At 36.2% G+C, this 13,938-nt stretch overlaps 1 protein-coding gene across 2 annotated transcripts in view; it reads right to left on the bottom strand.

Moving 5' to 3' along the window:
* The window catches only part of UGGT2 (UDP-glucose glycoprotein glucosyltransferase 2), a 189,188-nt gene that overhangs the window by 42,828 nt on the left and 132,422 nt on the right, over positions 1-13,938 (bottom strand). For both annotated transcript variants that reach the window (XM_078432418.2, XM_078432421.2), the window contains exons 24-26: positions 9,101-9,196; positions 4,596-4,698; positions 1,192-1,271 (exon numbers count right to left, since the gene is read on the bottom strand). In XM_078432418.2, the coding sequence (XP_078288544.2) occupies positions 1,192-1,271; positions 4,596-4,698; positions 9,101-9,196 (279 nt within the window). The remainder of the gene's footprint in view (positions 1-1,191; positions 1,272-4,595; positions 4,699-9,100; positions 9,197-13,938) is intronic.

The raw sequence follows: 13,938 nt of genomic DNA, 5'->3' as shown, positions 1-13,938 counted from the left end.
TCTGGAAAACAGTGTGGAGGTTCCTTAAAAAATTAAAAATAGAATTACCCTAAGACCCAGCAATTGATCCTGCATGAATCAATACAGGAGCGCTGATTCAAAAGGGTACATGTACCCCAATGTTTATAGCAGTGCTTTCAATAATAGCTAAATCATGGAAAGAACCCAAATGTCTATCAACTGATGAATGGATAAAGATGTGTTTTACATATACAATGGAATACTACTTGGCAATAAGAAAGAATGAAATCCTGCCATTTGCAACAATGTGGATGGAACTGGAGGGTATTATGCTAAGTGAAATAAGTCAGTCAGAGAAAGACAGATATCATATGTTTTCACTCATATATGGAACTTGAGAAACTTAATGGAGGACCATGGGAGAAAGAAAGGGAAAAAATAGTTTCAAACAGAGAGGGAGGCAAACCATAACAGACTCTTGAATGTGGAGAACAAACTGAGGGTTGACAGAGGGGATGGAGAAAGGGGAGAAATGGGTGATGGCCATTGAGGAGGACACTTGTTGGGATGAGCACTGGGTGTTGTATGTAAGCGATGAATCATAGGAATCTACCCCCCAAACCAAGAGCACACCATATATACTGTATGTTAACTAACTTGACAATAAATTATATATAAAAATTTTTAATTGTTTATAATTTTTTATAATTTTATATATATATCATATATATATAATAAATATATATATAATAAAATATATATAATTGTTTATAATTTTATAATTGTTAAAAATTTTTAATTGTTTATAACAATAAACATTTTCTGTATTATTAAAAGATTATTCTACACTAACTACATCTCAATACTTCCGAATAAGAAATGAGACAATATCATAAAGTTCATTTTGATAATTCAGCTCTGAAGTACTGAAAGTATACAAACACAAAAATGGTTTAATTCAACTTTATATAGGTATTTCTACATCACATTTTCAAAAATACCCATGGACAAACATAAATCCATGTAAATACTGTAATTATGTCAGATCAATTTTACTGGTTATTATAATTTTGCATCCATTAAGGTGAATAAATTATCTTTGGTCTTCTGATCTTTTTTCAGTTAACCATCTTGTGAAGAAAAAAAAACAGACCCAGTAATTATGGTTCTTTCTTTTAGTCTTAGCATCTGCAAACTTTTTGAAATGAAATTATGTTCACTCAGACTCACCTTGTTAAAGGGGCTTCTGAAAGCTTACCCCTACAGTTCATGAACAACTTTATCTTCATGTTGATAATCTTGCCAAGTACCTGTGAGAAAAAAATTCCCATATTTTATATTAAATAATCTTAATATCTAACATTTATTAGGCATTTACTATGTACCAGGCACTGTGTTCACACCTTTAAAAAATGTTTTATTTATTTTTGAGAGAGAAGGGGTGGCAAAGAGGCAGAAAGAGACAGGAACAGAGGATATGAAGAAGGCTCTGTGATGACAGCAGTGAACCTGATGCGGGGCTTGAACTCACGACCCAAAAAATCATGACCTGAGCCAAAGTCTGACACTTAACTGACTGAGCTACTCAGGTGCCCTGCGTTCACACTTGATATTCATTATCTCATGTGATCCTCATAACAGCCTTTAGAGGCGACCACCTTCACAGCTGAGCCACAGAGAAATGTAGTAGTAATTCACCCAAGATCACACAATAAATCATGGCCAGGGTCAGATTTGAATCCAGACAGTTGATTTCATTGCTCAAGAGTTACGCGGCCTCCCTTTTGCCTAATGTGACCTTCTTTCATGGTCTCCATATTTCCTTAGTATTGAAGAATAAGTAAAATAATTGCTGGAACTATGACGTATGAATACAAAGTGCTGTCCTCACGGCAACAATGGCCAGGGTGCCCCAGTCCATTTGGAATTCTGCCCACGTGGTAGAGATGTAGGAAGTTCCTAGCTACATATGGAGGAAATACTGTCTCTTTTCCTGGGGCATATGATGTAGGAGAATTATTAATTTTGGTAGTCCCTACCTCTAGAAGGCAAGTCAGTGCAGATTTGAAAGATATTAGTCAACAGAGGACATAGAGAAAGAAGGATGAGAAAAGGCACATAGAACAGGAAAGAACAGGCTTGAGAAGGAATCAGGACAGACTAAGGATTTCAGAGCCCTATTTCCTATTCTATCATTCCTCATATTTGCTACAACAGAGGTCACTGAGGCAGTTTTTCTCAAGTGTTCAATGAGAAATTATCCATTTCTTCCAATAAATTATGTTTTATAGCATAAATTTTCCTTATGGTAAGAAATAATAAATTATATGAAGTGCTGAGGTGCTCAGAAGGAAACATGTTATTATTTCCAATCACATAAACTGGGATCCAATCCCATATTTTATATTTCCATTTAAATTCCTATTTTATTCCTAAATTCTACCTTTACATAAAAACTTCGGAGGTAAGCAATGTTTTTTTTTTTTTTTCTGAATAATGACTCTGTAGGAATAGGTATTTATACACTAAAATGCATCATACTAGCTCCATGCCTTACAGATACAATGACTGATTACTGCTTTCTTTTAAATTTATTTATTTTGAGTGAGTGAGAGAGAGAGAGAGAGAGAGAGAGAGAACGAACACAAGTGCGGGGGGGGGCGGGCAGAAGGAGAGACAAAATCCCAAGCAGGCTCCATGCTGTCAGCGCAGAGCCTCATGCAGGGCTTGATCTCACAAACTATGAGATCATGACCTGAGCCAGTATCAAGAGTCAGATGCTTAACCGACTGAGCCATCCAGGCACTCCTTGATTGTTGTTTTTTAAAGAAAAATCCGAATAGTGTGTCTCAGGAAGTTCAAATGTGAAGGTACACAAATGTTAAAAGAAAGGACGGAAGTAAGTAAACCAACTATGGAATTGTTTGCCTTGCTTATATACTGAGCATGTAGAATGGCAAAGCCTTTCCAAAATTATTTGTCCAAATAATTATAACAGAGATCTATAATCCCCTTTTCCAATATGATTTGCTAGGACAAACTAATTTCTGATGGACACTGCATTTTGAAATTCAGTGGCATATACACCTGTAGGACCCGGCTGGATCCTTCACATCTTCCACCAGACTTAGTACCTAAATACTTTTGCCTGTTCCCAAAAGCGAGGCCACTGTCAAAGAACAGTTTTCACTTCTGAGAATACTTTTTAATTTTTTTTAATGTTTGTTTAGTTTTGAGAGAGCAAGAGCGAGCACAAGCGGGGGAATGACAGAGAGAGAGTGGGGACAGAGGATCTGAAGCGGGTTGGGCCCTGACAGAAGTGAGCTTGACACAGGGCTCAAACCCAGGCGCCCCTACTTCTGAGAATATTTTTAAAATATGTCTTTAAAACAAGCAATGAGTAATTTCAAATAGGAGTACTCCACAATTTTGAACACCACTAGAAAAAAAAATCTCAATTTCCAATGTAAGTAGCTTATGTGATTTAACCACTGAAAGCTGCATCGCAACTCGAACCTCTAAAGTTTTCAGTACAATGCAAAACCACAGAATGTCCCTTCAGAGTCTGCTAGCGGCCTCCTGGTATCCTTCTCCCCACTTTCTCAGTGAAAGAATGTTCAGTGCACAGCTTCCAGGCTCCCTTGGAGCCGGGTGTAGCCCGATGAGTCGCTACAGTGTGGTCAGTGAGACAAGACTGGATGGGTACGCCCTTGCTCTCCCCTTCCCGCTCACAGGAACACAGAGGTGGGTCAGAGGAGCCTGACTGGATCTCAGGCCACGAGACACCAGCCGCTTCAGGAGGAAGACTGAACCACCACACAAAGGCTGGCCGAGCCCTCACACCGTGGGGCCGCCTTAGCCACTCCAGGCTGCTGTGAGATGAGAGAAATAAACTCCAGTCTTGAAGGTTCTGTTACTTTGGCCAAACTTTCTGAATCTAACCTTCACTCACCTGTTTGGCTATTGTTACTTATTACACCATCGGCTTCTCCAGAAGCCATTTCTTCAGAACTCGAGACAGGGTGAAGACAGGAAGACCATGTGTTAGTTAGCTCAGAATGCTGCCACAGAATACCACAGACTGGGTGGCTTAAACAACAGAAATTTACTAATTTTCAATCAAGAGGCCGGCTGATTCCATTTCTGGTGAAAGCCCTCTTCCTGCCTTGGAGGCAGCCACCATGTTGCCACGTGCTCACATGACCTCTGCTTTGTGTGTGTGTGAGGAGAGAAAGAGAGCTCTCTCTCTTCCTCTTCTGTAAGGATATAAATCCTATTGGATTAGGGCCTAAACTGTAAAATCTCATTTAACCTTAATTACCCCCTAAAGGCCCCATTTCCAAACACAGTCAGAGGAAGGGTAGGGCTTCACCATATAAATTTCAGGGGAGGTGGAGACAACAATTAAGTCCACAGCAACATCGAACCTTGGGCCTGCTATACACCTCGTGCACTGGCTTATACGACTCAATTTTCTACATTGAAATATGATTAAAATGTTATACAGAATAAAGAATCAAGAGGACATAAACACTATACTTGAAAACAGACCTGACAGATTAATGATAAATTTCAAAACAAAAGTATATAATAAAATGACATATATAGAATATATAATAAAAATATTATCTCACAATCAATAACTGGGCCATCTTCTGTGCCTCTCTTGTCAATGGATCAACAATAGCAATGACATCAAAGAACATATCATTCTCTTGAGGATTTATCTTTATAATGCTAGAAAATAGAAAATAAGATGAAAGGGGATGAGTTAAATCTCTTTAATTATCTAATAAACCTTAATCTCACTATATACATTCTTATAAATTGTTCTCTTTCTCACTAGATTAAAAAAACCTGGTTATTTCACAGATGAAAATGCAAATTTAAAAGCCTCATGTTTGTGTTCAATAAACTACAAAACTGGAAGGAAACAGAGAAAATAAGAACTTATGAATGAGTGATTTTTAAAAACTCTTCAAAGAACAATACTATTACAGTGAAAACTCTAACCTCCCCCAAATTCTCATGGACCATACAACATAAAAAATAAAACCAGGTTACTTTTGTGTTGGTTGAATATATTTTTTCAGATTTGAGAATAAAATTAACTGTTCAGTAGTTTTTTGAATTTAGTATTTAAAAAACTCCAATATATCATACAACAGGAAAGTTCAGGAGGTAAAAGCCCAAATTTATCATACTTATTTTTGGCCCCAGGCACCTTCTCCTGAGCTCCTCCTCTCAGTCTTCCTGCTTGTTTCTTTCACTGAACTAAGTTCTAAGTTGGAAGATGGACTCATCTTTACAAGGAACACAGAGCACAGACGAGGCCAGTGAAAGATAATAAATTTTATATTTAATGTAATTCAAAGTTAAAAGTATATACTTGACTAAAAGTACAGAATATTCCAATTGAGTTACTGTTTTAACACTGTAATAATACAGGAAGTCAGTTTTTTGAGATGTATGAATTATATTTTATGTATTACAAAGGGATGAAGGTTACCAAATTAAAATACATCCCTGTAAAATTACAGGGATATAGTCTTCTTTGGTGCAGAAAGACTATAAATAGCTAGACTTTTTGCAGCGAAGGGATGAATTTCTCAGCAATAAAAGTTAATGTAAAAGTCACTTCAAATATGGGTCCTTTGACAAAGAAATGAAAGATATTTTATTTTATATGAACTTGACATGATTTAATTTTGTGAAAAACAGGAGTGACAGAATCAGACAACATATCCTGCTACGGAACTATTACTAGAAATAAGGACTACAAATCAGATGTTTTAAAACTGAAGAGGGGCGCCTGGGTGGCGCAGTCGGTTAAGCGTCCGACTTCAGCCAGGTCACGATCTCGCGGTCCGTGAGTTCGAGCCCCGCGTCAGGCTCTGGGCTGATGGCTCGGAGCCTGGAGCCTGTTTCCGATTCTGTGTCTCCCTCTCTCTCTGCCCCTCCCCCGTTCATGCTCTGTCTCTCTCTGTCCCAAAAATAAATAAAAAACGTTGAAAAAAAAAAAAATAAAACTGAAGAGACTATCTACAGTGGTTAATTACTTTAGTTATGTTGGTGACAATTTTACCAATTATTGCTATACTTGCAGCGTTACTCAAAACTTGTATTTTCTGTATGCGCTGTTATGGTGACTAAAAGCAGGCATCTGTTTATTCAGACTACTGCCGATTGGCTAAAACTGCCAATATGCCCAAACTGCCAAAACTGGTTATTTTCTGTTATGGTGGCTAAAGCAGGCATCTGTTTACTCAGACGACTGCCGATTCTGTGAGGCTGTCTGTATCCGAATCCAACAGTCCCTCCCCATCATCTATTTACATGCATTGATGTAGACTCATGACCATTTTCTGAGCAAAATCCTGAGCCTATTAGTAGGTATTACATTGACTAATCTAAGAATGGAAGCAGCACATCTCTTTTCCCATACAATATTAACAAAAAGATGCTAATTCCACCTACACCACCTTTTTAAGGCAATGGATGTGTATTCAATTGCCAAGAAACTAGTGTTACACTTTATGCCATTAGCCAGGAAGAATGATGTCAAGTACAATGACAGTCAATAATTGTTAAAAGCTTAAGTCAAAGAGAGCCATGAAGGTCGGCTTGAGGTAGGTATGTTCAGGCCTTCAAGTCTTTGGGATAAACTAAGCACATTTCAAACAGGCCACCGCAGCAGGAAAATGCTCAGCCAATATCATATCCATTCCATGCAGAGATGTTCTACTGAATTAAGTCTGTTATGATGTTATTAGTTTGTATATAAAGACAGGTCAAGCCACCCATCTTAAAAGATGTTGAAGACACTATTCGTTCTATAGTATTCCCTTCGCAAAGATTTCTCAGAGACTTTCTGTGTCCTCCCTCTTCTAAAAACAGTTACATTTCGAGGGTTGATGGGGGGTGGGAGATGGGTATTAAGGAGGGCACCTGTTAGAATGAGCACTGGGTGTTGTATGGAAACCAATTTGACAATAAATTTCATATTAGAAATATTAATAATAATAAAAATAAATAAATACAGTTACATTTCACCTGAACAACTCTTCTGTTTCCATTGTGGACTTCGTGAAACATGTAAACTGGAAAGCTTACGGTGAAACTTGGGGTGTGCTCATGGCAGGCAGAAAGAACGGCCATCCGCCTTGCAACCTCCTTTCCTTCCTGCCTGCACTGTGAGCTCCAAGCTCCAGTATCAATAGCCTCAGAACGACTGCTTAACCAACTACTACAATTGTGTAAGGTCGAACCCTACAACAATTCTTTTATAAATGAATAACGAGTTCTCATCTACACAACCTCCACATGTGTATGTGCACATGCGTGCGCGCGCGCACACACACACACACACACACACACAGCATTCCAACTGCTCTGACTGAGCCCTGCTTGTACAGTCCAGCATTGCTAATGTGCTTCTCTCTACCTTTCCTAGGCTTCCAACACAAAATCCAACAAAGTCATTTTTCCTTCATTAAATTAATACCTTCACCTAGGTTATCATTAAGTTTTGCTGACCTGGATCCTACTTAAGGTAGGTATTCACATCTCTCCCCAGATTAAGAGGAGTTGATTTTATGGTTTAACTTTCAGGTCTAATCTTCTTTCTCTTATTTCCAAGTGTCATTATTTGTGTAACAAATACACATAATAGCTGCAATGCATTAAATATTTATTATATTCACAGCAGTAGGCCTGAGTCTCATAAAACCCTGGAAGGGTAGGACTCGACACCTGCATTTTATAGATTAAGAAACTGAAGCTACGAGAAGTCACAGGGCCATGGTAGACTGGGATTCAAAAACTGGGTTTTTTGGACAAGAAAGCTCATGCTATGCTACACAACCAATGTTGATCCAGATGAATTTATCAGCATGGGTAAGCACATAGAAAACAAAAGTTAAATGCCTAAAGTATATGCATGAACTCAGAAAATGGCAAATTATCTTATCTGCATGTTATAGAAGGCAGGCATTAGGTATTATTGTATAAACAGAGATGCACATTAATGTGTACATATTGCATATCCATTTATACATTTTTATAAATAACAGAAAAAATTGGAGAATTGCAAACCAATATCAAAAAGTCACATCATACCTTCTGTCTATATAAAATAAGGCAGTAGGCTTGAAAGCAGCAGATGCATTGAGAGATTTGAAAGTTAGAGAAAGGGAGCCGAAACTAACCGACAATAAACTATAAAAATCAATTGTTTCAGACATTTAACACGGGAGTAAATAAATTCCAAACAAATCAAAATTCCTAAGTACAATATAGCTTAACAGAGCAGTCTAGTGACTAATGTTTACAGTGATGGTTTTGAGTAATTTGTGTTAAATTATTTTAGCACATGGCATTTGATTCTTGATTTAGGCTCAGATCATGATCCCGGGGTAGTGGGATTGAGCCCCGTGTCAGGCTCCACGCTCACTGTGGAGTCTGCTTAAGATTCTTTCTCTCTCTCCCTCCGTCCCTCTCCCCAGCTCTTGTGCTATCTAAAATAATAATAAACACTTAAAAGTATTGAATCTTAGTTATCTGAAAAATAAAATAAAATAAAAAATAAAACTTCCTTCCCAACAGTGCTCCCTTCTTTAGAAAGTTATTTTCCCTGATTATACAACTGCACATGTGTAAAGACCTCTTGAAAGTCACACTTCCTGGAGCTACAGCACGTATTACCATCTAGTAGTACACATGAGCAATGTAAGATTGCATCTACCACAAAATCAGAAAACTTACAAGGTACTCTTAGCCATCTTGAGTCTATGTTAAGGTATTTGTCTCAGTTTAGTTTTATAGGAGCACTGATTAGAAAAAGATCACACAACGAAACATGTCTATAGGTTAATTATATAATGTCTGTTTTTTCCTCCAATTCTATGCGGTCCCTAATTAAAAACAACAGAAAAGGTTCCCTTCGGGGGAAACAGATAATTGTATGTAAGTAGACAGAGCTTGATGAATTCCATTTCAAATATCTCAGAGCTGGAATTTCTTTTCCTAATCTTGTCAAATACATTTCTTCTCTAACAATTTTTAATTTGCTCTAAATTCTGCTATAAGTGGAAACCATAACTGAGTAAAGGATACAGTGACAGAAAATATATATTCTTACCTGTGATTCTCTCTAAGAAATGTGATATCATACCGAGATTCACGTTTAGGCAAAGAGGAAATAAGGGCATCAACTTTCATAACGAGGTCGCTCATGCTAGGTAAACAAGATAAACAACAGATGAGTTTTTCTGAGGAGAAAGGTCCATATTTCATGTCACAATTAATGCCCCGAGAAATGGAAATTTAATGTAAAATATCTCCAATAGACAAGCTTTATATAAATGACTTTTCTTCCAAATTTGTAAGTTGAATTTGTCAGTTTTTTTAAAAACTTATTTTGAGAGAGAGCAAGCATGGGGGGGGGGGAGAGGGAGAGGGAGGGAGGGAGGGAGGGAGGGAGGAAGGGAGAGGGAGAGGGAGAGGGAGGAAATCCCAAGCAGTGTCCACGCTGTCAGCACAGAGTCCAACGTAGGGCTTGACCTCATGAACTGTAAGAGATCATGACCTGAACCAAAACCAAGAGTCGGATGCTTTGCTGACTGAGCCACCCAGATGCCCCTAGAATTTGTCAGTTTAAAGATGACTGCTGCTTTAAAAACCATCCTTTTTTTTTTTTTTATCATTGACATGATCTTTAAACACTTATAAGTAGTGTTCTTAACAGCGCCTGTAAGGATACGGTGCGTCATTCAATTCAAGGCAATATTTGCTGAGCACTGGTCATGTGTTCAAGCACTGGAGCCCACCCAGGAGAGAAAGAAGGGCAGGAAGAACAAAAGGGAGAATTTCCAAAATAACTAAGAAGTCCAGACTTGTATGGTCACAAATTAGTTTGAAAACTAATTACAACTGCATAAAACAAATACCTAGATTAAACATAACCGAGTTTGAAAATTCATGCCAGAGGAAATGTATTATATGTTCACGGATACATTGGGGCAGAAAATGTTGGCTAAACTTTAAGGAAAGTTTTTGAAAAGAAAGAAACAAGAAAAGAAATGATAAGCAATTCTTTTTTATAAAGAAATTCAGATGCAGAGTTGAGAACTTGTATCTCTCTACTATATCAGCTTTGACTATAAGGTTCTGACATGTAGGACTTCACATTACTTCTATTTGTATTACACACCATATCTTTCACAGAGCATTGCTTAATGACCACTTAATAAACCTGTTTAAAAAAAATTTTTTTTACATTTATTTATTTTTGAGAGACAGAGAGAGACAGAGCATGAGCAGGGGAGGGGCAGAGAGAGAGGGAGACACAAAATTGGAAGCAGGCTCCAAGCTGTCAGCACAGAGCCTGATGTGGGGCTCGAACTCACAAACATGCGAGTTCATGACCTGAAGTCGGACACTTAACCGACTGAGCCACCCAATAAACCTGTTTTAAATGAGTAAATTAATCAAAATCATAATCTCTATTCCTAAACTCCCTCAAAGGTATTTATTAGCCACATAATCTCTAATATGTGAAATTGTAGACACAACAGAGGAAATATGGTTAAACATGTTCCCCATGATTCAAGGAGACCATATGCACTAAGTGAAGAGGAAATGAGGAAAGGGAAAATTGGGGGCCCCAAACAGCCTTTTTGTAGATTCTGTCACTTCTCTCTTTTTGCAAAATACTCTGCACTGCAGAAGGGAACATGCATGAGAAGGTCAGCACCTCCTGTTTAAGGAGTGGAGATGGTCTCCGAGCAGAACAGGCAGTAATCACTCTGCTCCAGAAACAGGTGTCACGTGCTCCCCCAGCAATGGTTCCAAGGACTCTGTCTTTTGCACCCAGAGTTCTACCTTCTGAGGTAGCTAACTCTTGGAAGACATGAAAATAAGGACGCATATCTTAAACATATGTTCACATTTAAGCATATATGCCTTTATTCTAACCACAACATGACGTGTTTAGCATTATGTGTGTGCGCACATGACTTCAGACAATTAGAGGGGATGTTCTTATAGTTTAGTGTTGGTTTTTGTTGTTTCGGTGGTGGTTTTGGTCTGAAATCCACCTCTAAAGTGGCTGAAATAGCTTCCCAAACCTATTTAAAACTATTTTTTGCCAGATCAGATTAAAAAAATTGGTTCTGAAATGTTAACAATATATTCACAAAATTCAGTATGAATTATATGCTTTCCAACATAAGCTAGACCTAAATTATTTAACCAAAAATAACTTTTTTTGCTTTTTAAAGTTTTCTTTTTAAAATATCCACTTGAAAATAACTGTGGATATTATCTCTTTACTGCAGAAATGCCCTTACACTTTCCTACTTTATTTTTAGTTTTCTATGTTAACATCATTTCCTAAATGATGAATTACTTCCTAAAGGAACAGATTAAGCAAGGACATCCATTTCATCCGAATCAGAATTCTGTATTTAAGACTAAGAATCAGAATTTTTAGTTCTGGCAGGAAGCCTAGTTGTATGCCATAAGATGTGTGGGTACACTGAAAGTAAATGGAAAAAGATAAAACAGAAAAGCATTAACCAAAAAGAATGTTGATGTGGCTTAAATATGAGACCCCACAGACTTTAAGACAAAATTATAGCAAAAGGAGTAATATATAATGATAAAAGGAACAATTCACTAGAAACATAATTCTGAATCAGAGTATATATAACTATAGCTCAAAATATTTAGAATAAAATTTGACAAAGTTGCAAGAATTAAATGACAGATCCATAATCATCATTGCAGTGTTTTAACAAACTTCATCTAGTAACTGACAGATAAAGAATAATTCAGTATTTCGATGGTTGGAAAAAAAATAGCATGTTCAAAATAATAAATGTGTAAAATCTTCCACACAATTAGAGAATAAGCCTTAAAAAAATCAGGCATGGAACAATGATAAAGATTAACCCTGTCTCACAAAATTTGTAGAAATAAATACCAAATAATTGATTTTCATAAACCATGTTCTCTAATCACAGTTCAAAAACAAACTGGAAATCAATTAATAACACACTGTGCCACTTAAAAATTTTAAAATGCATCTTATTCATTTATTTATTCAATAAAGATTTACTGGATGTCTAACAAGATCTAGGCACAATTCCATATAAGGAAGATAAAAATGATAAAATGGACAAGGAGTTTGCCTTCATGAAGAAGACACTATAAATATTTCAAAACATCTTAACAAGCAAATGTTAAAAAACCCAGAAATCTGAACATGTTAGCAATGAATCATAATGAAGCATTTATATATCACAGCTTATGTGATACAGCTAAATAGAGTTTAGAAAGACACTTTTAGGCTTGTAATTTAAGGGTATGTAAGGAAAAAAATGTGATATTAAAAAGCTTAGAACCCAACTTGAGAAGTTTATGAAAGAGAACAGATGAAAAAAATAGTACAAACTGAAACTGATAAAAACAACCAAAACAATTAAGAGCCTGCCAGGTCCTAAATCTACATATATGAAAAGTAAAACAGTAAAATAAGTCTATCCTAAATTAAGCAAACTAGAACAAGAGAAAGGCCAACAGGAGATGTTTTAAAAGCTAGAAGTTAAAGTACGAAGCTGTTACAATTCACAAATGACATGAGCGTCTAACATCAGATAAAATGTTACAAAAAATAAGAGAGTTGAGCAAGGAAGATCAATATAGAATTTATTATTATTCCTGTAATTTAGCAATAAACAATTTGAAAATATAATTTAAAGTACACTATTTATAATATGGGCTAAAAGTATAAAGTACAAGGGAATAAATCTAAAACTACATGTGTAAAAACTCATGGGAAAAAAACAGAAGCTTCACCAAAGGACCCAAAAGGAACACTAAGTAAGTGTGTCAAACTATCTACCTACATATTCTTATATACATATGTTTATATATAAATCATATACCACATATAAATTGTATGCCAGATACATCAGTTATATACCTATATGTTATTTTATATGTTTTATATATTATACATTCATATAGCCATACATAAACAATATATGTATATATTTAACAGACGAGATAATTTAATATTACATAAAGATGGCAATTCTTAAACTAATCTATAAATTCACGGAAATTCTCATAAAAATTCCAGGACAGTTTTTTGTAGAACTTGTTATGCTGGTTCTAATTACATTTATGTGGAAAAACAAGTAGCAAAAAACAATCAATGCAATTTTGAAGAAGAGACAGAAGAGAAAATTTTTGCTATTATCAAAATTTATTATAAAGCTGTGGTAACTGGAGTGTGGGACTGGCATGAGACAGCATACCAGTGGAACAATATAAAGATCTAAGAAGAATTAAGGACATGATCTCGGCTCAGGTCATGATCTCAGCTCAGGTCATGATCTCAGTTCATGGGATCGAGCCCTGCATGGGGCTCTGTGCTGACAGTGCAGATCTGCCCCTCCTCTGCTCACTCACACATACACACTCTCTCTCAAAATAAATAAATACTTTTTTAAAAATCCAAGAAGAACTAAAGATATAAACCAATAAAAAAGCAAAACTGGAAAACTTTTAGAAGACAATAAAGGAGAATATCTTTATGAACGCAGACTAGAAAAAAATTCTTATACATCCTACAGATACACACACACAGACCACAGACAAACCATGACAGAAAAATCCTGATAATGTTTTGACATTAAAATAAAAATCATCTAAGTATTTGGTAAAAAATTGCAATAAAAAAGTAAATAGTCATGTCACAAACTAGAATATTTGTAACACATATAACTGATAAAGATTAGTATACAGAATCACAGAGAATATGTTTATAGATCATTAAAAGAAGAAAAAAAGCCCAACAGATAACTGAGCAAAAGACACAAACAGGTATTTTACAGAAGGGTAAACGTGAATGAAAATAATCGTATGAGAAGATACTCAAAAGTCAAAGAAATGCAAAGTAAAACAAGCCAC

This window comes from Panthera onca, chromosome A1 (genome assembly GCF_046562875.1).
Source record: "Panthera onca isolate mPanOnc1 chromosome A1, mPanOnc1 haplotype 2, whole genome shotgun sequence".
NCBI classification, from domain to species: domain Eukaryota; kingdom Metazoa; phylum Chordata; class Mammalia; order Carnivora; family Felidae; genus Panthera; species Panthera onca.
This window is presented reverse-complemented; position numbering and strand designations above follow the sequence as displayed.